The following is a 26,006-nucleotide window of genomic DNA, read 5'->3' as shown; positions in this document are numbered from 1 at the left end:
TCTTCTTCGTTTTGTAATTTATCTTATTTCTATCCAGATTAACTCTATCAATTACGAGAAATCTACTGATTAATTTTTTTAACTGGCTAACTATAAAATTAAAATTGTATAAACATTTATGTTCTTTCTTAGCGATGGATATATCTTGGTTGTATAAAGAATGATATGTATACAGGTGCATTGAAATCATTTTAATGTTATATTCATGTCCTTTACTTGCTCATCTATTTCGGAAATAATATTTTCAGGCACTGATTCTTCGCTTTCTTCTTCTGTTTCTGAGTCGGTTGGTGGAAAATCCGAAACAGCTGTTGCATAAAATATCTCATTGTTACATTAACATGAACTGACAACAAGAAAAGAGAGAAACAGAAAGAGAAAATTACCATGTCTGTTTAACTTTTCTTCTGTAGCATCGCTGAGAAATTTCTCTTGTGCTGCTATAATTTCTTCTGCATTTTTACAAAGTGAATACTTATTTAATATTTCCTCATTCAATTCTAAAAATGAGTGGCCCCAAGAGAATTTTCCTAGGTAAAACTTTGCTTCCTCAGGGAAGCCTGTTATCATTAAAGTAGCAGCTATAGCTTCTACACAACTTAGTTGACAAGGTTTGCCATAATTTATTGGATTTGCAGCAACTAGAAATGGCAAAAGGCGAGGATTGGAAGTTTTCATTTTATTAAATGGAGTGTCGTCCAAACGTGCCCAACTGCAATCGACTACTGCACAACCATACTCTTCTATAATAGCACGATCTGTTGGACTTACACACTACAATAAAGCATTATAACATAAAGTATCGAGAATAGTCTCTTATCCTGTGTTAATATAACTCATCAAAGGTATTTTGTACCTTTTGACCAACTGGAGTAAGAACCAATCCTGGGAATCTAGCTCCTAACCGTAGTATTTTTACCAATCCATGTCTAACTAATTTTCTACCGGAACATTTCTTTGGATCACAGTGTTCTAGATCCCACATAGCAACCGGAAATGAGATGGGCCATTCTTCCCCTTTTTGTTCTTCATCTGAAAATTAGAACAGTCTTTTCCTCTGAAGTTGTATAACCAAACATTTCTTTAGAACCTGATTCTCTGTCTCCTAAATCCGACTTGTCTCTCTGTTGACAGTATTTTTCTTCTTTCCCAATGACTTGTCGTGGTCGCCTCGTTAGTATCCTTTTTTTATTCTTCTTACCGCGAGATGACATTTATGGGACTTAAAAATCTTTCGTAATATACAAGTTTCGACGAACATATACGCATGCATGAAGATTTTCCCCTTCGAAGGTTATGCATCAACGCAATAAGTCCAAACTCTGTTGATAACTATAAGTACATACGTAGATGTATGCATGCATATGTCTATAAATGATTACAGCGCGGGAATGGACGAAGTTATTCCCAACGAAACAACATCGTATGATACATGTATATATAAGGAAACAATATTCCGTTACAAAAACTGTTGCGTACACTACGATTCGTTATCGTGGCATTTCCCTTTATCGTTACACTATTCTTTGTTTTACTTGACAATGGTGTGTAGGTAGAAACTTATAGCTATACATTTAATATACTATCTGCGATGATATAGATGTCAAATTAAATTTCAATGCGCAGATGGTACTTAAATAAAAGTGCGATAATTACGTGTACAGAACTATGGACTGTAGGTAGTAAAGTTTGTAAAAGTGCCACAGCGTTAGACGGCCCTGAAATATTGTGTTAGAGTGGGTAACAAGTGGCTGTTCTGTTCTCAATCGCTCCGCGAGACACAAATCGTTCAGAGAATGAAGATCCTTTGAACATGCGTTTAAACGCGTTTTAATCCAATTGAATTATTTCACTTGTTTGTATACATATCTACTGTCTCTTAAATTTAAGGTAAATGTTGGTTTCTCGCGTTCTGCATATTACATAGTTTTGAAAATCAACTTCATCAGTACGTATTATTTACATTATAAATTTTTAATCGCATAAAAACCTACACGATACCAACGAAATTAAATATTTTCGCTTTTCATTTAATTTTAATTATAATTATGTATTGTACATGCCGCTTAAAGGATATGGATTCAGGTACACTGTTAAAAAAAATAGATTGTTCATTGCTTTGTAATGATTCCACATATACATACATATGTATATTAATAACGATGTCTGAATTGTTCAACATTATCATCACCGATTGTCAAACAGTTGTTTAAATTCTCCTAACAAATTTCTTTTAATGCTTCTTTCTATAACATATGCATGTTGCACAATTTTCATAAATGCACTGCAAGCTTTACAAGCTACGCTTCACGGCTGTTAGTTGATTTACAAATTACAATTACATCCATTGTAAATCAGTGTTTCTGCTTTTAAATGGTAATCATGGACCCATTCTTCTTCAAATAGCTACTGTTTATATTTTATTAGAGAACACTAGAAAAGAAACAATTATAAAGGTAACAGATTGGATACGAGGAATTTGGGAAATGAGACGTCAAACCGGGCCTGTTCAACAATGGATAGATTCAATACCATCGCCTATCAAATCAAGTTTTTCAGTAAGAAATGAACAGAGAGAAGAACCAAGTAATAAATGTAATGTTTCATTGGCATCGACACAGCCCAAGGACATTCCATATTCTATAGGAACGAACCAACCACTTATGACTGTGTCTGCACCTATTAATGTTCCTAATACAACAACAGTTAATACAACAGGCCTACCTAGGTAATAAAAGGCAGGAGATAGAAAAGAAACAATAAGACCTCTAAGATAATAGGACATCTATAATTGTATGAGTATTTTTTTTATATTTTTTACTTCCAGCTCATTACCGCACAAGCTGGTTCGAGATCCAAGTTTACAATCTGATAGTAGTCACTGCAGTAGCGTGGAAAGCCTATTAGAATTAAGGAAAGCAGATCCTGAAGCAATTCTACTTGGTCTTGGATTTGGGGGCTGTGCAAGCAGCCCACAAAAAAATGGTTCACTTTCACGAATACCAAAAAGATTTTTACAACCGTCAAAGTTAAAAGGCATAGCCATTAATGATTTTATGAAACAACAACAAGAAACCAGCGAATCTTTTGATTCTGTATCTTTAGGATACAGAGGTTTAACAGGTAAGACATATACGAAACAAATTGCCAAATGTATACTAAATTGCTAAATAAGTTATAGACTGTGACATTAAGTTATTGCCAATTTTAATGGTAGAAAAAATTTTACGATTACAATATTCTAAATTGAAGATTAATGTATGTTACAAAAATAGTAATTTTATAGGAAGCGACGACACATTGTCTGTGTCTAGACTTTGTCCACGTCGCAGACATTCTGGACCAATTAATTTTGTAAGTCTTATGGCAACTAGGATCTCTCAAATTTTCCTTGGTTTTAAAACAACTTTTATTTCTGATTTAGTTAAAATTTTAAATTAACAATATATAAATATATATATATACGTATATGTGCATGCATACATGCGTGTGTACATTATAAGTATAAATGAAATATTTATATTATTTCTCAGATATGCTTAAACATCTAAACTTATAGATTCTCGTTTTTTGCTTATTATTGTATATTTGCAAAGAACCATAATATGCATGAAATAATTCTATTATTGTTGTGAAAGTATTATTTAACAATTGTTATAAATCTATAATTGCTTTGTATTGTATTGATGATTATAATTGTTACTGATTAGATTATAATATTAAGTATGTTGTATCAATGTTAAGTATTTTAAGTTGGTAATATATGTTTAGTCATAAAAATCAAACTACATAACTTATAATTTACATAGTATGCTTTTATACCAAAGCACTTTTGTCAGTTGCTTTCAATTATTGTTTGCAACGGATAATTTTATTATATTGAGTTTTATATTTATTACTGTTGATCTTATTGTTAATTAACGTGTATACGTAATGTATAATGGTTTCTTTTCTTGTGTGAAAGGTTCACCATACGTAGCACCATCGGAAATCGTACAGAAAATTATGCAACGTTTGCGGGAACATGAAAGCCATGAACACGATCCGTATGCAATGTACAATTCGTATGAACAATACAGTCCTGTACATTGCAATGGTACACTTTCTGTACTGTCACACGACAGTAGACAATTTTTGGAACGACCTCGTTCAAAAAGTCCTGACATGCGTAATAAACGTATGATTATTGGTAAGCATTGGTTGTATAGATCGTTCGCCCGTTACAGTAGATACTTTTTATACAGAAGTACTACCTTTTAAACGAAATTTTCACTACTTCCAGGACAGAAATCGTTTGCATTTGGACACGATGGTGATCTAATCGAAATCAATTCTTCTAACGCGAACAGATCATTTGAAGATGCCATAAGTAATAATTATAACATTGTAGAACATTCCGAATTACCTAATAATTTTGCAAATAATGATAAAGAGATATTTGAGCAAACAGCTATTCAAAATAGAGACAAAATGTTACCAAAACGATTGTCATTCAGTGACAACACAGAATCCGATGAGAATGGTATTAGTTCACCAAAACAAGTGTTCAAAGAAAATTCGGATGCACAGAATAAAAATTTGGATGAAGATATTTCTAATTCTAATGTAGTTTCTGAGAATACGTATGATATTCGAAGAGCAAGCGATGGATTTTGTAGTATAAAACATGAACAGGATTTATCAACACTACATGAGCGAAGACACAGTGATGGCATTGTTCAAGTGACCGAACATAAAGACGAAGCGGTTCTAGCTCGAAGAAGGAAAACTTTGAAGCGGCAGACTAAAATAAGCGATACAGATACGACGAATTACTACGATTTAAATGTCTGTATGCCTGATACGGTGCAACATAAAGAATTAAGATGTAACTTGGATAAAGATTCACATAAAACTTCTAAGCACAAAAGCATTTGCACCAACTCAGATAGAAGTAGTGACGAAACGATAAAATTAAAATGTCCACAGATGTTATCCACAGAAACGCATAAATGTATAGAAACAGCAGACGATAATTTAAGCAAAGTTAAAAAAGAACGAGATAACAGTGAACGTTGTATTGGGGAAGCTCAATCTGCAGAGCAAACGTGTACAGACGAAGAGGAAACAACAACATGTTGCTGTCATTCTGGTAATAAAAAATATTGGAAGAAAATGGAAAAAATTATTCAAGAAAATAAAAATCTGGAAAGTATGGTAACAAAAAATAGGAGAGAAATGGCAGAAATTCGTGAAATGTTAAATAACGTATTATCCGTACGATTAGAACCTGGTTTTTAACTTCAGTCAATTTAAACATACACAAAAGAAAGTATAATGTACGTATTTTAGATTACTAAACTTATTTTGACCAAATATTTTCAGAATTACTTTGCACATCTTGAATACATAGTGCTTTTGAATGTATTTCAAAATCACTATATACTTGACAAAAACGATTTAAGCTAAATTATCTTAGGATATGATAAGTATCATAAAAGACATGAATATCGATCTCGTAAGAATGTATCTCTGTTTATAACAATAGTTTCAAGTTATAAATAAAAATGTAAATATTTTTTGTTACAATGTCAAATTTTATTCCTTAGTAAATACGAATGAAATACCAATGTTCATTATCAAATTGTATTTACACATAATGTATATGATTGAAGTCATTACTATGAGAAGTGATTGTAAGGCTTCGTTTTGTTTGAAAACTATAATTATATATTACGTTATTACTTTTGTTGCTACTTGTAGAACATATTATATATTTGATTAGTATTATGATATTTTCATGTCAATTTTAAGTTCATATTAATACATAAATCACTTTTATCGTTGTTGAATCGTACATAATATACGTGTAAACAGTGAATCGTAAGTACAGTTAAATTTATTGTTTTGTGACTTTGTATTTTATAATTGATTAAATTCCAAAATAGTGCTAGCTAACAAGAGGCATATTGGGATGCTCGTAGTCGAAAGAAAATAATTTGACATACTCATTGTATATACTTCCACATTAATATTGTACTTCAATTATAAATTATTTTTCAAACAATCAATAACTTATTGTAAGAGTGTACCGTACTTGTGACTGTTAGCAAAAGTGAGGGAGGAATGAAAAACACAAAGAAAAAAACAACGAAAATGTAATTTTTGTGCGTAAGAACTATTATATGATCCTTAACCTGATCTTGCTGAAGTAAAATTTTGCGATCTTGTATTCTAACTGAAATATTCATATTTCCAGAAGAGTTTAAAATTTGCCTAAACGAGATAAGTATAACTTGTATGAATGATTATGTTTGCACACACATAGCTATGATTTTACAAGTTTATTTAAATATCTTTGATCAAATATTGTATATAGTCTTGCTGTTATAATTTATCAATTGTTCTTAATACGAATTAAACAGTTTTATTGGGGCTCTTTGCTAATATTAACTACAATTCAGCGTTTAGCCTTTGTAATTATACACATAGTTACAAAAAGTTATATGTATGTATTATTAAACAAAAACATTTAAAGAGTACAAATTTAAAGGGGATTTATAACGGAATTTGTGTGTATGTGTGTGATTGTGTGTGTGTAAATACTATAGTATATGTACACACATATTTTTATCTAATTTATCATTTTATATTTTAATTGTTAAACTTATAACGAAAACTATGTTCCATATTATGTCCCTAGATGCCGATAAATTTGACCTATACAGATTATACAAATGGGGTAGGAGCTTTGTAGAAAAAATATGAAATGCACAAATAACCCAGGAATATTGAATAAAAATTTGATGCAATTAATTTTTACTTTTTTTTTTTTATGTACGTGATCTATAATTTTTTATCCATAAAGCTAGACCAACCATGATTGATGAAAGTACAATTCATTTCTTATTCACATTGTTGCTACTATTATAAATCCATTATACATAAGTCATGACAACAAATTTTTGAAGTTTCATTAAAAAATTAAAAATAGTATGATTCTTTTCCAATGAATTTACACGATAGGAACACAAGATCACAACGGTAACTGACACTGCGATTTATCTTCTATATATCTAATGGTTTGTATTTAAATGACTAAATATAACACGGAATCTAGTTACTTAAAGTGTTCTTACAATTGGGCGTCAAATTTGGAAATTGGAATCAAAACTACGCGAAAATTTGTATATTAATATTATCGTTTAATATAAAGGAAGTAATACGCGAAAATATTTTTAAAATAGCATGCAGTCAAATATAAGAAAATTTAGATAACCTGTCTAATTTATAGAAAAATAAAATATGAGTGGATATCATACCTTTTAAGGAATCAAATAATAACGCGGATTTTGGATAGCTTGACTGTTAATTAAAACACGCATAAGTATTTCACAGAGTTATCAATTATACATACAGCTACCCTTGGTAAAGAACTGAGGTCCATGGTCCACTCAATCTTATTTTTAAACACGAATTTGCTAGAATATCATTTTATAAACTGCATCCACGTGTTTGCGTAATATGTCTGTGTAATGTTGACGTGTACCTGTGAACGTAGATGTATTCTTCCTTAGCATACCTTAAAATGTATATAAACAAATATGATCAAACATGATCTGTGTTTAGTCTTCTTTTTCTTCTCTGAAACATAAAAACGGACCAATCATTGTGTATCATTCTGTGATCATAAGGAAGAGGTACAAGAGACAGAAGGTAATGAAACGTACTTTACAACTTCTTGTTGCTGTTGATCGAGGTGAAGTTCAACAATGGTTTCTGTTCTACTTTGCACTTTGAAAGTAACTTGTGCTGCCAAGTATTTATCTTTGTTATTTACTGACCACCCAGAATACTGAAAAATATTTTTTAAAAATAATAGAGAAATATGAAATGGTTAAGATTCCTTAATGAAAATTACTATGTAAAAAACATACCGTCGATGTACTTTTGTATAGTGTCTTGTCATTTTCTTTGAATGGTAAAAACTTTTGAAGTAATGCCTTCCCATCTATCCTCCACAATGTTGGATCTGTATTTCCACCAATGTCAGCTTTTGCAACTACAAATGCCCCAGACTAAAATAACATATACACAAATAATAATTCTCTGTTAGATAAATACATAAATACAAGGTACTGTAAAATTTCATGAACTTATAGGGCTTACGGTAAAATCTTTTGGTGTTTCTCCCGACGATTCATTAAAACTATTATCGTCGGAGTCCTCTTCGTCTTCATCCTCCTTCTCATCTTCCTCTTTTTTAGATCGTCTTTTTCTTTTAGGCTTCTTTCCTGTGTCAGAATCAGATTCCTCGTCCTCTTCGTCATCTTCTTCTTCATCCTCCTCTTCTTCTTCATCTTCTTCCTCTTCTGAATGTTGCCGCTTTTTAGCAGCTTCCCTTTGTGGCCTTTTTTTAGCACCACTCTAACAAGTTGTAAATGTTAGTATTATTCAGATAATCAATAAATATCTTTATAATAAATAACTATTTACATTACTTGAAACTGAAAAGGGTTTACAAAATCGACTGATACTGACTGCATAATTTTATATACATGTGCATATTTACATGGAAAATATTTTTATTCTGCTTACAATAAACATGGAGAATCAAAGTACACATTAAGATATATACATACGAACAAAATAAGAATGGGTTAAAATTAATATTTGCAAATAATATTTTTTTACAGATTCATCACATAGTAATTGTTTAGAATGATAATAAAAACAGTAAAACTTCCATACCAAATCGCAAATGATTTGAAAATGTAAAGTGGAAGCTAAAAGACTGTACAAGCAGAGTTGCATTGTTTTGAAAAATTCATTGGTCGGCGCCACTGACCGGCCGGCAACGATAATTCGTTAACTGTAATAATATTTCCGAGAATAACCGATTTCCCTATGAAAGAGAAAACAGATTACGAGTTAACCACGCAATCTTTATTTACGTTGGTAAGGCGGTAAAGCGCTCCTTACGTGAGACATTTTATTAGTGGCACGATGCTTCGAAAAATACGATATTAAGTAGCGTGCTTGTCACGGTTACAACACGCATTACTACCACATAACTAAATCGACTCGTGTTTCCCCCGTTATCTACCAGCGAGAACTAATTGATTAAAAATAATTCTTTTCTGACAATAAAGAAAACTATCGAATTAGCAGGAAGACACGAGCAGCTCAAACGGCAAGCCTGATGCATTATTCAGGAACATTCCCGTTTGTTGTTCTTACTCGAGCGAAAAATGTAACGAATCGAAGAAAGACTGTTCGAGTGACAGATCTTTGTTTGCATATAACGGCGTATAAACATATTCGTCCGCAGAGCGATCAACTAGAAGCATAACAGAAGATGTGTTAAGCATGAATTAATTGAAGGGAACAGTGGGAGAGAAACATTTATGATACAAGTAACGAAAATGAAGAAAGCATTAGTAGCGTGGGCTTACTTCGGCTCCGGCTTCAGGAGTCCACTCTTCTTCGGAGGCTCCTTCCACTTCTTCTGGATCATCCGCGGAATACTCGTCTTCGTCTGACACGTCCTTTGTTTTCTTCATGTTGCTTTTTCGCGAAATGTTTGCAAACTTTCCCAATGGGACTCACCGGAGAAGAAAAAACCAACGAGATCACGTAGAAGAACAGACCAGCTACGTGCGCGACTGCCGCAAACAATATGGCGGTATGTGGCGGTGGGAACTGGTTTACACGCATATCCTCCTGCGCAGCCTGGAAGCGACGCGTGCTTCGCAACTTCCTGCGCGTCCGTAGAACCGCGAGATATCCGATTTTCAAATAACTAACTGAATCGTTTCTGCAATCTTTCCATTTCATTCGTGGATCGCGATGGCATCAAGCAGCGATACATAATCGTGCAACAGAATATTGATCACGTTAAATTCCAAACAACAAGTTTATTCGATATGCTTAATGATTATTTCAATATTATCATTGAAAGGATGTCCACATTTTCAACGCGTTTCAATCGTTCTATACAGTAACAAGTTGCTGACTGAATAATGCATAAGAAAACGTGTTATTGTAAAGAACAATGGAAAAAAGAAAGTTGGAAAGAAAAGAAAAAGAAACAAAGAAGTAGTTAGAGCAACATAAAGCTAATAACATGCATACCGACATGTAAATCGCATAGTGGTTTAAATAAGTGCAGCCTATCCTGTAAATAGAGGCAATTAAATGACTTTCAACTTGTAAAGGTTCTATTTTAATGTCTTCGATTACTTAAATTTGTCTAAGTTTGAAATCTTTCACGACTCGGGTCGATACAACGGCTGACGCATGCGTTAATAGTTCACAGAATAGGACGCTCCCTTTAATATTTACGGTGGTAAGAAACTCGCGGTACAGAGGAAACGAACGATCGTGAAAAGAAGAAAAAGATGTTCGAGTTGTATGGAATGAACAAAGATGGTATGGTTTATCGGTCTCCACCGCCTAGAAGAAAAGAAGTTGATATATTGGAGGTAATATTGGACGAACCACTTGATTTAATTGATTACTACGTTAAGCGTTATTGTATTCGCCGACGCCGGTTTCTCGATCGGTATGGTAATTCGAGGATATAAGATGAATTGTACGGACGGTTTCATGACTTATGTACCATTCATATTGTGCAATAAATGCGTACGTATTAGGGGACAATTAATCGAATATTATAAGAACACGAAAGAACGGTTTGCAACGTAGATGCATCAAATATCTCGGCTATTTGTAGATCCAAGGAAAAAATAATGTTCTTGATAGATTAAATGATTATTTTTGCAGACGTGCTTGCAGCTATCGTCCCCAGAGTTAATAAGAAAATTGCCTAATGGTGATGCTATACACCATGCAAAGGACACAGGTGTCTCCACTTCTTTGGATACAGATAAAGAATCATCGAGGAAAAGTGGTACGTTTTCAATTACTTCCCTGCATGATACAGCTATGCCTCTGTAAGTACCATTAGAATAGAAACACTGGAACCAAAGGTAAATGTATTGTACGTATGGAGGTAAAAACATGTAGGTTTTACTTTTGTTTCATCAGAACGGAGCGTATTGAGGAAATGGATAGTGATGGCAGGCTTCTTTTTCCTTGGATGTGCCTTGATCGCTGGCGTAGGATTACCTTTAGCTTTAGAACTAAGAAGCTCGCATTTATTGGAGGCCAGGCTTCAAGTTGTGCGGCGAATGCTCTCTGAAATACCTCTGATCGATGGGTAAGATGTTACTACATGTGTGTATATGCATGACTATCTAATAGACGAAGATACGATCGAGTGAAGCGTGAGCGAACGTTTCAGGCATAATGATTTCGCGTGGAACCTTCGAAAGCATCGGGGAAGCACAAAGTTACAAGACTTTCCTTTTGACGAGGATTTGTCGCGTAACGTAAGTTGGGGTTCGCAATGGCAAACCGATCTGGTGCGGTTGCGGCAAGGTATAGTCGGCGGACAATTTTGGTCCGTGTATGTTCCGTGCGAGGCACAATTTCTCGACGCCGTACAACTTACCCTGGAACAGATAGACGTGGTACGTAGACTTGTCTCGAGGTATCCCAATAGGATAAGACTCGTGACGAACAGCAAGGAGCTCGAGAAAGCGCATAAGGATGGCGTGATCGGGAGTTTAGTTGGAATCGAGGGTGGTCATAGCATTGGAACATCGATGGCGGTGTTGAGGAGTTTCCACCGGCTAGGAGCACGTTACATGACCCTGACACACAAATGTAACACTCCGTGGTAAGTTTATTATCAATTTTTTAAATATTATATTCTATCTTCATTACCTGTTTCATGACTTTATTAATATAGTACTGTTTATGATTGTTCCTAGGGCAGATTCGTGTTCGGTAGAAGATCCGAATTCGGATGCGCCGTTGGACTTTCACAGCGACGGGTTATCGATGTTTGGAAAAGCAGTAGTGAAAGAGTTAAATCGGTTAGGAATGCTTGTAGACCTATCTCATGTATCAATAAGGACCATGAAGGATGCGCTCGCGATCAGCAAACCACCGGTGATATTTTCTCATAGCGCAGCAAGGGCTCTCTGCAATTCGTCCAGTAATGTTCCGGACGATATACTTCGTAACTTGGTGAAAAGAAAACTTGAACAATATAATTTTTTCAATTGACTTTTCTTCGCTCGCAATTATAATTAAATTTCGATCGTGTTTTTTCCTACGTTTCAGTCGCTGAATGGTGGTCTGGTTATGATCAGCTTTGACAGTGCGCATTTAAGCTGTGGCGATAAAGCTTCAATGCATGATGTTATAGGTACGTCTGGTTCGAGAATCCTACTTTATTAAAAAAGTAAAAATTAATTCGTTTATTAAAAAATAAACGAATTTGAAAAGTGCAATTTCCTTTACAGCTCATATCAATCACATAAGGAGAATAGCTGGTGTTAATCATGTGGGACTAGGAGCCGGTTACGATGGTATATCGAAGTAAGTGAATAAGCAGTTGGTTATCATTAATTATGGTACAAACGCGATAAATATGTTTTTCCATATCTCTAGCCCGCCAGTCGAACTTCCAGACGTTTCCGGTTATCCCTTGCTATTGGCCGAATTGACTAGAGACCGAAGATGGTCGGCTTCAGACATCAAAAAGTTAATAGGTGGAAATTTGTTGCGAGTATTAAAAGAAGCGGAGATTTATGCAGTGACCATGTCGCATCAATTTCCAGCAGAGGAATTGATTCCTCAAGAGCTAATCGAGGATACCGCCTACTGTAGATACCACGATACCTAGAAACGATTCGTTGATGTAATGTCTTCATAATTCATGTTTTTTCTCTATTTTACATTTTTCAATAAACTACATACATAATTTGTTTACTTCTCATGACTTGTCTTGTTGAATAAGACATAGGTACTGCTTGATTTTAGTCAAGCCTTACCTTTACCTTGTATTCTGTGTAGCATCTGGCTTAATGGCCATCCACATCATATTCGTGTATTTATATTCCATGTATGTACGGTATCGTAGCAACTACTTCGTCTCGCTTTCACGACACCACACTTAAACATGATATGACTTGATCATATAATGAGGGAAAAATACATATCTACAAGGAAATCAATATTAAATGTAGTAAGTACTTTGCTTATCACTATGAGCATTACATTTCAGTTTTAATTCAGTAAGTAATTATTAATACATTCGTTAATAATCTTCAATTGGCATAGAATTCTCTCTTACAGAGTTGGTACATTTTCAGATATATATTTTACAATCGTTTAGCCTCTTGTAATCGATGTTTAAAATAAAACTAATACTTTTTTACTAGCAGACTAGTAGTGATTAAAGTAGACTCGTGTAACTATCGTTTTAGTTACAATTGTAACTGTTGTGCTTTCCTTTAGTTTTAACAGATCCTAAATACACGAGAAACTAAGTGAAACATATATTAATCGATACTTATCCTAATTTTACTATTCACTGTAAGTATAAAACTGTTCTATTTACACATGCCATTCTGTATAAGTAAGAAAACTATAATTAAGTTTTTACATTTGAAAAAAATATATGTTAATTTTGATGTTATTTTAAAGTAAATGATATTACATAAAAATTATAATCACTTAGCAACTCTGTGGCTTTTTTATTTTTTTAAGTATTAGTATTTAAAATTAACAAAACCTAGTGTAAAAAAAGAGCACAACTGATAGCAAAATTTTTAGAAATATACAAATAAATAAATAAATTAAATTTCCTATATTTCAATATGATTTTAGGTAAGAAATGTAATGAAATTTGCTACTATATTCCTCATTTCTTTACGATTTGTAATGACCTGATGGTAATGTTATATCAAAGACTACAGGTGGATTACTTGGTAAATAATTTATATCGCATGTCGACGCGTTTACGTATATTATTTTTCCATCAGAGGAAATGCCATATCCTGTAACATGGAAAACATGTAACTCGTATAAAAAGAATAATTTGAATACCATACCTTCGTGTATATGACCAAAAACATGATACTTTGGTTTAACTCGATTTTGTACTGTAGAAAGTAACTCAACGCATCCCGCTCTTACACCACTGCAGCACAAATCTCCATGTCCTACAGGAGGGGTATGTGTTACTAGAATATCTGTATCTGATGGTATCATTTCCCACTTTGAGAGACACGCTTCTCCACGAGGCACATTAAAAGCCCATTTACAAAATTCTGGTTGCCTAACAATGTGACAAATACATTTTTTTCTAAATACATTATACAAAGCATTTGTACAATATAAACAGGATATTTACCATGGAGTACCATATATCTTTATACCATGTATTGTAACTTCTGAATCTTCTAAGTAAGTACAATTGGTCAAATAATCTTTAACATTACTAGTTTGTATTGCCTCTGCAAGAGTATCCTTGGACATTCCCAATGTGGGTATACTGTCAAGAATACTTGTCCCTGTATGTTTCTGACGATCCCCACTAGTTTGTAAAGAAAACGGATGAGTAAATGTAGGATCGAAGCTAAGTTCATGATTGCCAGCTATTACGATTTTATTTTTATGTGGCAAATTACCTGTAAGAGAATAATTATTAGCGTATGTTAATACAAAGCAGAAGCAAATGTTTCTGTTCGATGTTACTCACCAATCCAATTGTTAAACTCAATAACTTCTTGTAAACTACCACATTTTGTAAAGTCACCAGCATGTATAAAGACATCTCCCATGGGTATATCGAACTTTATGAATGGGGTTAACGAGTGAGTATCGCTCATACAAACAACGCGTAGCTAAAATATGATTAAACATTACAGAAAACCACTTTCTACTTGTATTATAGTATCGTACGAATTTTTATATCAACGATTCGAGGTTAGTTCCTACGAAAGATTCGCTATTAAATAATTACGTACGTGTATTAAATAATTTACCTTGTCATTCGATGCATCAGTCGTTGGAAGCTTGGTGTTTATTTTAATAACTTTTTGCTGCTGTGACAATTCCCGCCAAGCTGCTGTCGGATTATTAGTCAGTGGATGAATTTCTATCTTCATACTGAGAGGATTGTAATAACCGTTTCTCAACTTCGATGATTATGTTATCGAATAAATGAAATTAATATTGATAGCATTCAATTGATTTCTCATGTATATTAACATAACTTCGCATTGTTCCTTTCAAAAGACGAACACTTTGTTTTGTGTAACATTTGGTCTTGCATAACTCGCTATGCACCGGTTAATTGACTGTACGGATATTAAGATAATAATTAATTCGTCAATATAATAATTTAATTTTGTGCAATCTGTTAGAATTCTAGCATAATAGCTAAAATCTTTCTGCCTGCTCGTCACTTTTCCGCATTAATTAACAACAATATTGCATAGCGTTCGAATAGCCCAGACAATACAAACTCGACACGATATCAGCACTGTACATATTGCTTTCGCTTGCAGTGTATCTATATCAATCGAAAAGGGATACACGTGAACATCCAAACTCGATTTTAAATATTAAACTAATTTAATTTTATACATTAACTATTCGTTCACTTATTTTTCATCAAACTGACGAAGAGAAACGAGTAGATCGCAAGATACTAAGAAAGTGAATTTCATGAAAATTGGACTCGTGTTTCCGAATGAACAAAATTATAAATAGAATTGTAAAAATACCACGTAATACATGAATTTGTACTTATGAAATGTATTTATTTGCAAATGTGTAATTACGTATGATAATTATTCCAATATATAACCAACTAGTATTGTTTATTTTTATGTTTCGATGTATTTATCATTAATAATCAATAGGTCATCTCAATATTGTATAAACATACACTATATATAAAATTCTAAGGAAATCTTTCAAAACGGTATAGTAGCAAGAAGAGGTCGCTTGCTTGATTCGCATACCCTTACTTTTTTTAAGACTTTATATAGTCTGCACGTTTACAACTACGTTTCATACTACGTAGTAGTGTTTTCGATTAGTATGTGTAATCGTTTCAGCAAATAATACTACAGTTTTTTATACATGGAAGGGGACATTACCTCTTCCACTTTGATAAGACATTGTACTTTAATCCTTGTCATTTAAACAGAAATATCTTTTAACTTCTATATATTGACAATTAGCTGTTATTACTCAGCACTTTCAGTAAATAACTTTTGTAGTACTTTTAATTATTTAGTATAAGTAATAGATAAATTAACGAGGTTTATAAAGTAACAGTACATCAATTTATGTACTGTGAAATTCTTCTGGTAGACGCAGTTCATTCTTAATTTTTAAGTGCAAACAAAGAAACGTTAAAATGTTTCCAAGATCGGTAAGTAATTCTTAAGATAAAAATTTTCATGGAATATAATGAATGCAAATATTAGAACAAATAATAGAACAATGTTATCGTGTGAGAGTATACCATTTATGTGACAACTGTTGAATGTTTGAATCTGCTTAATAAGCAATGTATGCCATATGTTCGTTAGGCATTGAAATATGTGACATACAAAGGAAGAGTACGAGCATTTTCGTCAAGATCTGACTCTGCTTCAGGATGTAGTTTTGGTTGGTACAATAAATAAAGTAGAACTGTATTAGAACAGGAATTGTAAACAATAAAGTAATTTCTAATCATATCATTATTATAATATTTACTTTAGAATTAAGTGAGACACAGAAAGAAATGCAAGAATTAGCTCGGAAATTTACAAAAGAAGAAATTATTCCAGTAGCTGCTGAATATGATAGAAGTGGAAAGTATCCATGGGATATTGTCAAAAAAGCATGGAGTTTGGGTTTTTTGACTAAACATATTCCTCAATATTGTGGTATAATTGTAGATGCATACAATTTAAAAAAGTTAAATTTTTATGGATAACTGAGATACATGTCAGGTACTGTTATAGGAGGAATGGAAATGGGTACTTTTGATGGCTGTTTAATTGTAGAAGAATTAGCTTATGGTTGCACAGGGATCTCAACTGCGATAGAAGGATCAGGATTAGGTGTAAGTTCAATTAGTTGTTATTTCTATTAATATAAAGTAGATATATCTCGAATGTTTTTTAGCAATCACCTGTGATTCATTTTGGAACAAAAGAACAACACAAGAAATACCTTGGAAGACTTGTTGAAGAACCAATCATTGCTGTAAGATAATAAAGTCGAAAATTGTGAAAACATAATCTTAGTACTTATTATTTTTGCAATAAAAAAAATTGTAGGCATATTGTGTCACTGAACCCGGAGCTGGATCAGATGTTGCAGGCATTAAAACAAAAGCGGAAAAAAAAGGAAATGAATGGATCATTAATGGAACAAAAATGTGGATAACAAATGGAGGAGTTGCTAACTGGTATAAACAATATCGTTGAAGTACTATTTTATCATTTTCATATTGATTATATAAAAAATTTCATCGATATAGGTATTTTGTATTAGCAAGGTCCAATCCGGATCCAAAAGTTCCAGCTGGTAAAGCTTTCACAGCTTTTATCGTTGAACGTGATAGTGAAGGTGTAACACCTGGTCGTAAAGTAAATTTTATTATCGAAATATTTCCGTATTTAATATTAAGTTACTTCATTGCTTAAATTTAAGTAAATATGTCCATCTTTTAATAAAAAGGAAATGAATATGGGTCAAAGAGCTTCTGATACTCGAATGGTAACATTTGAAGATGTCCGTGTTCCAGAAGAAAATGTTTTAGGCAAAGAGGGTGAAGGATTTAAGATTGCTATGGGTACTTTTGATAAAACTAGACCAATGGTACGATGAAGAAGGAATTGTTTGAAGAACAGTTACAAACTGATCCATTTCTGAATATTGTTTTCTATTTTTCTTAAAGGTAGCTTCTGCATCCGTTGGTTTAGCTCAAAGAGCGTTAGATGAAGCAACGAAGTATGCAATGGAACGTAAAACATTTAACAAACCACTTATCGAACATCAAGCTGTGTCATTTATGCTCGCAGATATGTTAATTGGTATCGATACAGCAAGACTTGCATGGATGAAGTCAGCTTGGGCTTCCGATCACCATCTTCCAACAGCCACAATGTTGGCCAGCATTGCAAAATGTTATGGTGGCGATGTAGCTAACAAATGTGCAACAGATGCTGTCCAAGTATTTGATTTACTGTTATATATATTTGTTTCACTTGAAAAGTAAACATAATGGTTTTCATATACGACATTCTTTACAGATTTTTGGAGGTGCTGGATTCAACACTGAATATCCTGTAGAAAAGTTAATGCGGGATGCAAAGATTTATCAAATTTATGAAGGCACTGCTCAAATTCAAAGACTTATAATCTCGCGTTATCTGATAGACAAAGCTAAACAAAAATCTACATAATTGCCTTAATAGGAACTTATATACTTCAGTATAGAGTTTTGAACACTTTTTAAGAAAAGAATTATTTTGAAGAAATTTTGATGATATAAAAAGTACTCTAGCTTATGAGTATTTAGAGTACACCTATATATATTTTTATACTATTCTGTACATCTTTTATAACAGTTTATATGTTGTTAAATGGCATTATCCAATCTATTAATTCTGCTTAATTATTCTTTTCCATCTAGTATTTAGAAATAGCACGCAAATAGAGCATAATGGTTTTGCAGTTCATATTTAGCGCCTTGCAATGTTAGGTGGCGCTGCAAACGTGATCCGAAAGCGTTAGTCAAGTGTATTGTACAATGAAAAGGGATTACATCGCATTATGTCCGTCAGGTCATAGTTTTTACACGGTTATATTTGGTGAAGTCGTGCGTGGCGAGTTATGCAACATTTGGTGTAAAAGCGCCCCATAATAAGACGTCCAGATATTGTGACACCTGACCTACTTAGACGGTATAGTCGTATTTAAGACAGTGGTACATTGACAACATTTATAACGTGAACAACGCATTTGACAGCCTTTCAATTTGCAGATTCTAAATGCCTGTAAACACGAGAGAACAGGGAAATCTTTCGGAAATTGCGTCTTTCCGTGTTACATTATTGGAACACAGTGCCGTGGCTAGTAAATCCTGGTACCCACATAAAACCTCGCTCGATACGTTCCTTCTTTCGAATTACTTTCCCTTTTGTTAATCTTCAATGTGGTATAATTAAAAGTAAATAGCCCACTACATTAGTCTGGTGTTCGTAGCTTTGTATGTTGAACGTAAAGATGTATCTGATCAAGTTCTTCGTAGAATATGTGACATTTACGACATCACAGTATAATTCATATTTTCCCTTTCGTTATCCACTGCTGTGTCTATGCATCGTAAAGTGGGGTGCAAATTAAATCGTTGCCAGTTTAATTGTATGCGGTATACCATCGGCAAACAGATAAAGATAAACATTCTTTTTTCGACTTCGAATCAAGTGATCGATCTTTTGCGCATGTATATTCAACATTTTTAACCTTATATCCTGTGAATCAGTAGTGTCTTCTCATTTTTTCTTTTAAACGATGGTTGAGATTATTGGTTAGATTTGAGAAAATATTTAATACCATTAATAATTCGATAAAACGAGATTATGTTTCTAAAAATCGGCGAATCAAAATTGATAATTTTCTGATAACGTGAAAAACACTGTGCATCATCTGTTAAAAAATCATCAAGTATTACTAATCACCACATGGGTTGTATAGAATGAGAAGAAAATGCGCGAAACGATTTAATTCACTGTTCGAGCTTCAATGTCAGAAATATGTGTAACGCCTACACGTTCACGACCGCTAGACCGTTTTAACTTGCCGCTGATCGTCGATCGAGTCGAAGCAGTTGTGTGTCATGTTACAGAATTCGAGGAAAGGGTAAACATAGTAACGTCGATAGATGTATAGCAATGGCAAGGATTATTGTAAGGTGGTTAACGAAAAGCGCGATTTTGGCGCGCGGTACCAGTAGAGCGAATCGGCTGTGGGTACCGGCGCTGAGCACACAGCCCTGGAACTCGTGCTGTCAGAGCGCAACGGTGCGCCGGACGCTCGCTTGACTAAGGGAGTGCCCGTCCCGATGCAAAGTGTAAGTGAAGTGGCCTACAGACCTACATTTGTCTAACGTTCGATTTTTTTCGAGCCGGCGGACAGGAGGTTAATAATCCACGCGGGGCTCATTTTTCCGCGGGCGTGTGTGATGTCGCTGTTGTGTGATATACCGATGTTTAGTTTGAAAGAGACGGTGTAGTTTCGGTACGCTCAGACGGCGCTGGCCGGCGCGGGGAGCGTAGTAGTAAAAAGAGAGGAGGACAGCAAGAGCGTGCGCGCACGAGGAGGAAGAAAGAAGGATAGAGGGAGAGAAACACGTATAAGCGGGAGAGTGAAGGAGAGAGAGAGAGAGAGAGAGAGAGAGAGAGAGAGAGAGAGAGAGAGAGAGAGAGAGAGAGAGGGAGTGAGTGAGAGTGAGCGGGGGAGTGAGAGTGAGCGAGGTAAGGAGAGTGAGAAAGGGAGAAAAAGAAAGAAGGAACAAGAGCGAGCGCTCGTTACTGTGGGCTAGACAGAGAAAAAAAGGAGAGAGACAGACAGATAGATAGACGGGGGTAAGAAAGAGAGCGAGAGCACGGTAAGAGAGTGTAGGTGTTTCGAGAGAAGTGCGTGCGCTCGGGGACGACGTGCAGGAGGAGGGACCCCCGTCTGTCTGTCTGCTGGAATGCACGAGGGCCGAATGGCTACGGGGACAGGGGAAGGTGGGGGCCACACGGCCCTCGAGAACACCACCACGACGGCCCTTACGGAATCATCGTCGTCCTCTTCCTCCTCGGTACCGACCATCCTAACTGAAAACAACACCGCGACTAATCTGCCTTTGGCGGGACCTCAACAACAGACCCTTCATCAGGTGCAACAGCAACAGGTCCAACAACAGCAGCAGCAGCAGCAACAACAGCCGCAACAACAACAACAACAACAACAACAACAACAACAACAACAGCAGCAGCAACAATCACACTCGCGTCCACGGGTCAACTTGGTCACCGATCTGCCAGCGAACGATACATCAGGTAACCTCAACCACACATTTCTATGTTCTTTGTTGCAGTCGTAGTATACCGCTTGCCAAACTCTCCCTTCTTCTTTATTCTACTACTTCACCTTCTCTGTGCTTCATTCTCACTCTTTTCTCGCAGTTTCTCTTGTTTGCTTTCGCTTTTAAAGTGACTCTCTCTCTCTCTCTCTCTCTTTCTTTCTCTCCCTCCTTCTCCCTCTTTCCCTACTTCCCTTCCCCTCCCTTCATGCGTACTGTACCTTTCGTCCTTTGAAACTTTCCTTTTCTTGCCAACGTTTGCAGGTTGCCTGCTTCTCGCTTTTACTTTCGCGCATTTGCTCCTTCCCATTTTTCCCTCGATACTTCTCTCTAATTTGCCTGCTTGTACCCGCCTTGCTCGTTCGTTCTTTTGATTCGGTCCACCTTCGAAGTTGTATACATATACGCACGATCTTATTCGTTCTCATCTTGCATTATGCATTGTAAAGGTTGTAATAGAAACGTCAATGAACTGATCTCATACGCTAACAATCGCTGATAAACTGTATAATAATAATCTTTATTAATACCAATATCTACACTCGAATAGTTGGAGATACCGAGTTTAATCGTAATCGTAGTTTGAATTGCGCGCTCTACAATTATACAATAAGGAAAATGTATAAAAACAGTACAACGTACACCCCACATAGATTTTGCTGAGAAGCTCTTGGAAGCAATGCTAGGGGCAAAACAGCAGGAAAATATATCGAAGTTGAAATGAAATAGCACGTTCAGGTAGTGTACGCATAATTTCTTGGCGCGCGATGAAAATTCTATTAGTCTCATCCACAGAATCGAGGGTTGCACGCGACCTATGCGATATCTCGAACGCCGCTCGTGGCTGCCGCGCGCAACAGGCGTTTCGCGGCGAATTCTGCAGTAGCGAGGATGCAAACGAGCCGTCTCAGATTTAGAACAAACAGCCTTCGAGCGTTTCTTTATGAACTCGCACCGTCGACCCTTCGCAAACGAAACAGCAGTTGGATGAAACGGGACTCGTTCGCCTTTATTTGCGTCCACGATGTCACGTCCCCCTCGCATCAGACTTGCTTTCGCACGGACCGCGATGCACCACGAATAATTGTTGAACGAATTTTCTCGAAGGTACACAACTGGCCGTCATTACCTTTTTCATTTAATTTCTTGACAGATCGTCTCTTTTTATGTTACTGTTCACTTCTGTCTCCTTTCGTCTGTGCTCGCTAGTTCGAGACGAACATAACCTCGCGGTTCATCAGGAGATTAGTAAGCAGCCAGGACATTTGTTACTTGCATCGTTGGACATTCGCGAATCCGTGTCAAAGTGCTCCGGCTGACAGGAATATCTAATTACTCGGTAAACAAGTAAGTCGTTTTGCCACGAAGGCAGCCGTTTCTACTACACGAACGCTAAAACACTTTTCTCTTTTTCTTCAACGGTTTTTTTTATCGTTGAATCTCGGTTCTCGTCCTGTACGGCATTGGAAGAGAACCTTTAATTTCCTTGATCGTGATACGGGTATCGATTCGAGGGAAGGTAGGTTAAAAAGCATCCCCCCCTCCTCACACCCCTCGGCCACCTTACGTATAACGACTCCAATTTCCCACTGCTCGTCGATAAAGATGTCAAGTATGAATATTCATGGCTCTCGCCAGCATTAATGCAGATAATTAGCTGCATTGTGGCATTGCGCGATTACGCGGGCTCGTTACAAAGATATAGGCTGCTCCTCATCCGCGTCAAGGGCAGTTCGCACTCTATTTTCTCGATCCGTGATCACACGTTCCATTTCGTTTCTTTTGCGTTCCTTTTTCTTCTCTTGGTCGTTTCTTTTTTTTTTGTCGTGGCAGTTTTTTGTTTTGTTTGTTCGTTCGTTGCACACCTCTCCGCCATCTCCTGCGCCGTCCCCTTTAGCCGCGTTTACAATTAATGCTCCCGTTTCTGAACTGCTGCTGGTACTTGCGCAGCCGGTGTTAAATCCACTCGAGCGTGGCAATTCGTCCGCAATACAGGCCCGAGCCTGGTCATGGAGCACCCGAGAAGAATGGAAAGAGTAGTTGAAACGCTTCAACCCCCGGCCGAGCCTTTTTCAGAGGCACGACCGTGTCAAGAAGTCTTGCTTATATTTACGGTAGGAGCACGTATCAATCTTTTATATAAATTATCGCTACCGTAAATTGAGCAACACTCCGTTTCGAAACCTAAGTTTCGAACTTCCCGATCTCGGCCATATTTGCCGATGTTCGCTTTCTCAAATCTACATATATCGTTTCATCGATCTCACGAAGTCTACACGTTATTTTAGGAATGAGAAATCAATTATCAAACTAATTTTCAATTTCCTTCCTCTCTTCCGATTGCACAGAACGAGAAGATAAATTGTAGCTGGACTCGCGATAGATGGCATCGTTTGCGAAATTAGTGGTGCACCAGATAATGTAGGAAATGACACGAAATTATCAACCGGAAGTATCGTTCCGATTCAGTTGTTGAGATTTGATAGCGCAACTGTTGTGCCCTCTTTTCTTTTAATTCCCGCGCGTACTTTTCGCCGTCTTTTATAATCGATCTTGTAATTCGTCCAATTCAATGGGGTAATCGACGCAAAACTGGTTGGCGTCGATTAAAAATGGATCTATGTTATGACAGGAACGCGTCCCAGCGATGCTGGTTACGTCACATCGGTTCACGATGCTTCGACATCGGTGAAAGCATCCGACAAACATTGCGGTGCCACTTTAGAAATGCGTTTGCACGATTTTAAAGGTCGGAAAAACGCGTTTACAAGTCGCGTCCTCCTTCCACGTTCGCATTTCACGCGATCAGGCCGCGACACATACTTTTACTCGTTCCCGGTCTATGTACTTTTACTTTCATCCGGATTCTGATGATACACTCCGACAACGAGAGGCTTGGGTGACACGAAACTTTTATGTAAGATACTGAACTTTTATATCTATTATCGTTAAAGATACTGTTAACGTTGGAAAAGATTTACATGATGTTTCATAGCTGGTAATTTATGCTTTAAGCAATTATGTTTTTAAATGCATCGCACTAAGGAGAGAGTAAATATTCAAACGGAACTATCATACATTGCGACATTGCATACCTCGATAAGAAAGCTTTAGAATTGAGTAAACGGAGCTCGATTCGTTTCACTTCAGATGCATACCATTTTGCAACTGGATCTAAAGAGTCACAGCCGTCTTATAGCTCTTCCTTTCTCTTCAATCAAGAACGATCATTAAACGTACCATTCGTGTATCGGATAAAGGGAATAATTTTCGTAGCTTCATAATGATCGTATTTCACATCGAACAGAGAGCACCTCTCGATGATATATTGCGTCTTCTGTCGATCGTGATCCTCCGTTATCCCCTTTCGAGTAAAAGTAAAATATTAGCCCTGTAAAGCTCGATTGCGACTTTTACTTTTACCACGCCGACCCGACTGAGAGATCCTGCGAAAGGGACGCAGGTTTCCCGGATTTTCGTAAGCGTGGCGGCGCGTGGCTGGCACGAATTCGTCGCAATCCCTGGCCGAGTGGATGGGGTCGTTCTTCTGGGGGATGTATACACCCTTCTCGACAATGGGGCACGTCAACATCTACCTGCTGCGTCTAAATGCACTTGTTGCGTGTCTCAGGGGTCGGGTCCGCTGTTTGCTCGCCGTAAATCACGATTATCCCCTTAGTCAGGTTCAGATGCGTAAAGCGTGCAGCGGGAAGCACAGGTGCGAGTTACCCTCGACCCCCGCTTTCCTCTGATAGAGAATGCTGTTTGTTTTTGGCACGCAGGAAACGTTTCTCGCGAAAGATGACCACGAGGGACGCGTGTCCGTTGTGCAAAGTGCAAAGGGCACAATTACAAATAGAGTGGCGGTACCTACGAGAGGAATTTAAATGTGATACCATTCCGAAAAAGTTGTTCAGTATTCATGAATATTCAAGGCTGCGTCTTCGATACATCGTTTAACCTACTTTACATATTCTTTAGGTACTACCCTTTTTGCAACCGCCTCGGGTACTTGTTTCTGCCAAGCTAGAACCGGCGTACGAGACGTTGCGTAATCCTAACAATTTTTTACGCGCTTTTTGGAGAGAATTAAGGAGTCAAACATTTAAACAACGCTATAGAGATTCGCTTTATGTACACTTGTGTTCCTTTTTCAATATTGCTCGATGACTCCGGGTGTAGCTGTCCAACAAAAGGCACGCGACCCTTTTCATTTTCCCCGCCTCTCTCGCAGGCTGTGCCACGAGGCTCCGAGTCTTTTCTCTATTTAACTATCTGTTGACACTTGTTTCGCAGTGACGTCTCAGTCGGATCCTCTTAGTTTGTTTATTGTCAGTCAGACGAAAGGTGGTACAGTCATCTCCGCCTCTCGCCATTGTCCGTATTGTGCAACCGTTGACACTGTTGTCCCAACTCTCACCGGGAGCGAAGAAAATCCGCTTTCGTCGCTTTTCCTACGGGAATTTATGGCTGGCCCGTCGACGCGCCTGCCTGCCAACGCGAAACAGGATAATTACCCTTCGACTACCTGCGAGGAATCTCGCAAGGATGCTTAGCCCCGTCGCGCGAAAATATCTCGATCGACAATTACGATTCTGTTCCAGTGATCGCAGCCGGATTTATTATAATCGACGGCGGATAATAAGCGCGCGATATCGAAAGGTGGAAGGAGTGAGTCATTAGCGAGCTTTGTAATGCGAGGAGAAAATGTGTGCGGAGAGACCGTCGGCTGTCCCGATCGTTTCTACTCGAGATTCATATACACAAGTATGAAGCTACGAATCGACGTTTGTTTGCCACGCTGTCCCATGCAAATAGGTAACGAATGTTAGTTTCGCGAGTCCAGTTTCGACGTTTCCCGTTCCGCGCTGTTCCGCATACGAGAGTAAGTACTTGTTGAAATGACCTGCTTCTGAAAAAGAGACACATTCTTCTTCGAAAATTGCAGAAATATCGCCAGTTAGGTCGTAGAGTTAATAAGAGATAGATTAAAGCTAGTTTTGCACTGTGTCTTTCTGTCGAGATT

General features: G+C 36.6%; 7 protein-coding genes and 1 long non-coding RNA gene across 11 annotated transcripts in view; 5 read left to right on the top strand and 3 right to left on the bottom strand.

The window, feature by feature from the left end:
- Positions 1-170: 170 nt before the first annotated feature.
- On the bottom strand, positions 171-1,354 carry LOC143431508 (18S rRNA aminocarboxypropyltransferase). Its single transcript, XM_076908290.1, has 4 exons — positions 1,091-1,354; positions 857-1,032; positions 387-774; positions 171-308 (listed from the first exon to the last, which is right to left on the bottom strand). Exons 1-4 carry the CDS (start codon positions 1,212-1,214, stop codon positions 187-189), a joined length of 810 nt encoding a protein of 269 aa, XP_076764405.1. The 5' UTR covers positions 1,215-1,354; the 3' UTR covers positions 171-186.
- A 711-nt stretch (positions 1,355-2,065) lies between these two features.
- Olf186-m (Ki-ras-induced actin-interacting protein-IP3R-interacting domain olf186-M) lies at positions 2,066-6,795 on the top strand. Its single transcript, XM_076908284.1, has 5 exons — positions 2,066-2,085; positions 2,428-2,728; positions 2,828-3,123; positions 3,965-4,189; positions 4,283-6,795. The coding sequence occupies exons 1-5, from the start codon at positions 2,076-2,078 to the stop codon at positions 5,278-5,280; spliced, it is 1,830 nt and encodes a 609-aa protein (XP_076764399.1). The 5' UTR covers positions 2,066-2,075; the 3' UTR covers positions 5,281-6,795.
- On the bottom strand, positions 6,781-9,682 carry LOC143431509 (uncharacterized). The gene is made up of 5 exons (XM_076908291.1): positions 9,435-9,682; positions 8,149-8,406; positions 7,917-8,057; positions 7,710-7,834; positions 6,781-7,623 (listed from the first exon to the last, which is right to left on the bottom strand). The coding sequence occupies exons 1-5, from the start codon at positions 9,540-9,542 to the stop codon at positions 7,605-7,607; spliced, it is 651 nt and encodes a 216-aa protein (XP_076764406.1). The 5' UTR covers positions 9,543-9,682; the 3' UTR covers positions 6,781-7,604.
- A 599-nt stretch (positions 9,683-10,281) lies between these two features.
- LOC143431577 (dipeptidase 1) lies at positions 10,282-12,795 on the top strand. Of its 2 annotated transcripts, none has more exons than XM_076908414.1 (8): positions 10,282-10,463; positions 10,765-10,891; positions 11,029-11,200; positions 11,285-11,722; positions 11,817-12,075; positions 12,172-12,256; positions 12,354-12,429; positions 12,502-12,795. In XM_076908414.1, the coding sequence occupies exons 1-8, from the start codon at positions 10,380-10,382 to the stop codon at positions 12,734-12,736; spliced, it is 1,476 nt and encodes a 491-aa protein (XP_076764529.1). In that variant the 5' UTR covers positions 10,282-10,379; the 3' UTR covers positions 12,737-12,795. The 2 variants fall into 2 exon arrangements, with proteins under 2 accessions (XP_076764529.1, XP_076764530.1); XM_076908415.1 differs by having other exon boundaries at positions 10,314-10,463; positions 10,744-10,891.
- Positions 12,796-13,641: 846 nt separating this feature from the next.
- LOC143431507 (metallophosphoesterase domain-containing protein 1) lies at positions 13,642-15,504 on the bottom strand. Its single transcript, XM_076908289.1, has 5 exons — positions 14,883-15,504; positions 14,597-14,741; positions 14,249-14,525; positions 13,947-14,173; positions 13,642-13,892 (listed from the first exon to the last, which is right to left on the bottom strand). The coding sequence occupies exons 1-5, from the start codon at positions 15,003-15,005 to the stop codon at positions 13,765-13,767; spliced, it is 900 nt and encodes a 299-aa protein (XP_076764404.1). The 5' UTR covers positions 15,006-15,504; the 3' UTR covers positions 13,642-13,764.
- A 721-nt stretch (positions 15,505-16,225) lies between these two features.
- Positions 16,226-18,566, top strand: Mcad (Medium-chain acyl-CoA dehydrogenase). Its single transcript, XM_076908360.1, has 10 exons — positions 16,226-16,282; positions 16,443-16,521; positions 16,617-16,784; positions 16,863-16,963; positions 17,026-17,106; positions 17,181-17,311; positions 17,384-17,492; positions 17,584-17,724; positions 17,804-18,079; positions 18,159-18,566. The coding sequence occupies exons 1-10, from the start codon at positions 16,268-16,270 to the stop codon at positions 18,309-18,311; spliced, it is 1,254 nt and encodes a 417-aa protein (XP_076764475.1). The 5' UTR covers positions 16,226-16,267; the 3' UTR covers positions 18,312-18,566.
- Positions 18,567-18,611: 45 nt separating this feature from the next.
- On the top strand, positions 18,612-19,179 carry LOC143431541 (uncharacterized). The gene is made up of 2 exons (XR_013102720.1): positions 18,612-18,812; positions 18,893-19,179. It is a non-coding gene; the product is annotated as an uncharacterized LOC143431541 (long non-coding RNA).
- A 455-nt stretch (positions 19,180-19,634) lies between these two features.
- The window catches only part of Ftz-f1 (ftz transcription factor 1), a 54,305-nt gene continuing 47,933 nt past the window's right edge, over positions 19,635-26,006 (top strand). The window contains exons 1-2 of one of the 3 annotated variants that reach the window (XM_076908282.1): positions 19,635-20,347; positions 20,390-20,957. In XM_076908282.1, coding sequence (XP_076764397.1) covers positions 20,606-20,957 — 352 coding nt within the window. In that variant the 5' untranslated portion in view covers positions 19,635-20,347; positions 20,390-20,605. Of the gene's footprint in view, positions 20,958-26,006 lie in introns of all 3 variants that reach the window. The other 2 variants (XM_076908283.1, XM_076908281.1) reach the window with 2 other exon arrangements.

This window comes from Xylocopa sonorina, chromosome 18 (genome assembly GCF_050948175.1).
Source record: "Xylocopa sonorina isolate GNS202 chromosome 18, iyXylSono1_principal, whole genome shotgun sequence".
In the NCBI taxonomy this organism is placed as follows: Eukaryota; Metazoa; Arthropoda; class Insecta; order Hymenoptera; family Apidae; genus Xylocopa; species Xylocopa sonorina.
This window is presented reverse-complemented; position numbering and strand designations above follow the sequence as displayed.

Coding starts and splice junctions, on each gene's coding strand:
- LOC143431508 (XM_076908290.1), bottom strand. CDS start 1,214: ATGTCATCTCGCGGTAAGAAGAATAAAAAAAGGATACTAACGAGGCGA. Junction 1,033..1,090: donor TTTAGGAGACAGAGAATCAG/GTTCTAAAGAAA, acceptor TCTAATTTTCAG/ATGAAGAACAAAAAGGGGAA. Junction 309..386: donor AGAAAAGTTAAACAGACATG/GTAATTTTCTCT, acceptor TTTATGCAACAG/CTGTTTCGGATTTTCCACCA.
- LOC143431507 (XM_076908289.1), bottom strand. CDS start 15,005: ATGAAGATAGAAATTCATCCACTGACTAATAATCCGACAGCAGCTTGG. Junction 14,174..14,248: donor AAGATATATGGTACTCCATG/GTAAATATCCTG, acceptor TCACATTGTTAG/GCAACCAGAATTTTGTAAAT. Junction 13,893..13,946: donor TTTTGGTCATATACACGAAG/GTATGGTATTCA, acceptor TCCATGTTACAG/GATATGGCATTTCCTCTGAT.
- Mcad (XM_076908360.1), top strand. Junction 16,522..16,616: donor TGCTTCAGGATGTAGTTTTG/GTTGGTACAATA, acceptor TATTTACTTTAG/AATTAAGTGAGACACAGAAA. Junction 18,080..18,158: donor GTGCAACAGATGCTGTCCAA/GTATTTGATTTA, acceptor CATTCTTTACAG/ATTTTTGGAGGTGCTGGATT.
- LOC143431509 (XM_076908291.1), bottom strand. CDS start 9,542: ATGAAGAAAACAAAGGACGTGTCAGACGAAGACGAGTATTCCGCGGAT. Junction 8,058..8,148: donor AAACACCAAAAGATTTTACC/GTAAGCCCTATA, acceptor ATGTTATTTTAG/TCTGGGGCATTTGTAGTTGC. Junction 7,835..7,916: donor TATACAAAAGTACATCGACG/GTATGTTTTTTA, acceptor AATATTTTTCAG/TATTCTGGGTGGTCAGTAAA.
- Olf186-m (XM_076908284.1), top strand. Junction 2,729..2,827: donor AATACAACAGGCCTACCTAG/GTAATAAAAGGC, acceptor TTTTACTTCCAG/CTCATTACCGCACAAGCTGG. Junction 4,190..4,282: donor TAATAAACGTATGATTATTG/GTAAGCATTGGT, acceptor CACTACTTCCAG/GACAGAAATCGTTTGCATTT.
- LOC143431577 (XM_076908414.1), top strand. CDS start 10,380: ATGTTCGAGTTGTATGGAATGAACAAAGATGGTATGGTTTATCGGTCT. Junction 10,464..10,764: donor AAGAAGTTGATATATTGGAG/GTAATATTGGAC, acceptor TTATTTTTGCAG/ACGTGCTTGCAGCTATCGTC. Junction 12,257..12,353: donor TTCAATGCATGATGTTATAG/GTACGTCTGGTT, acceptor TTTCCTTTACAG/CTCATATCAATCACATAAGG.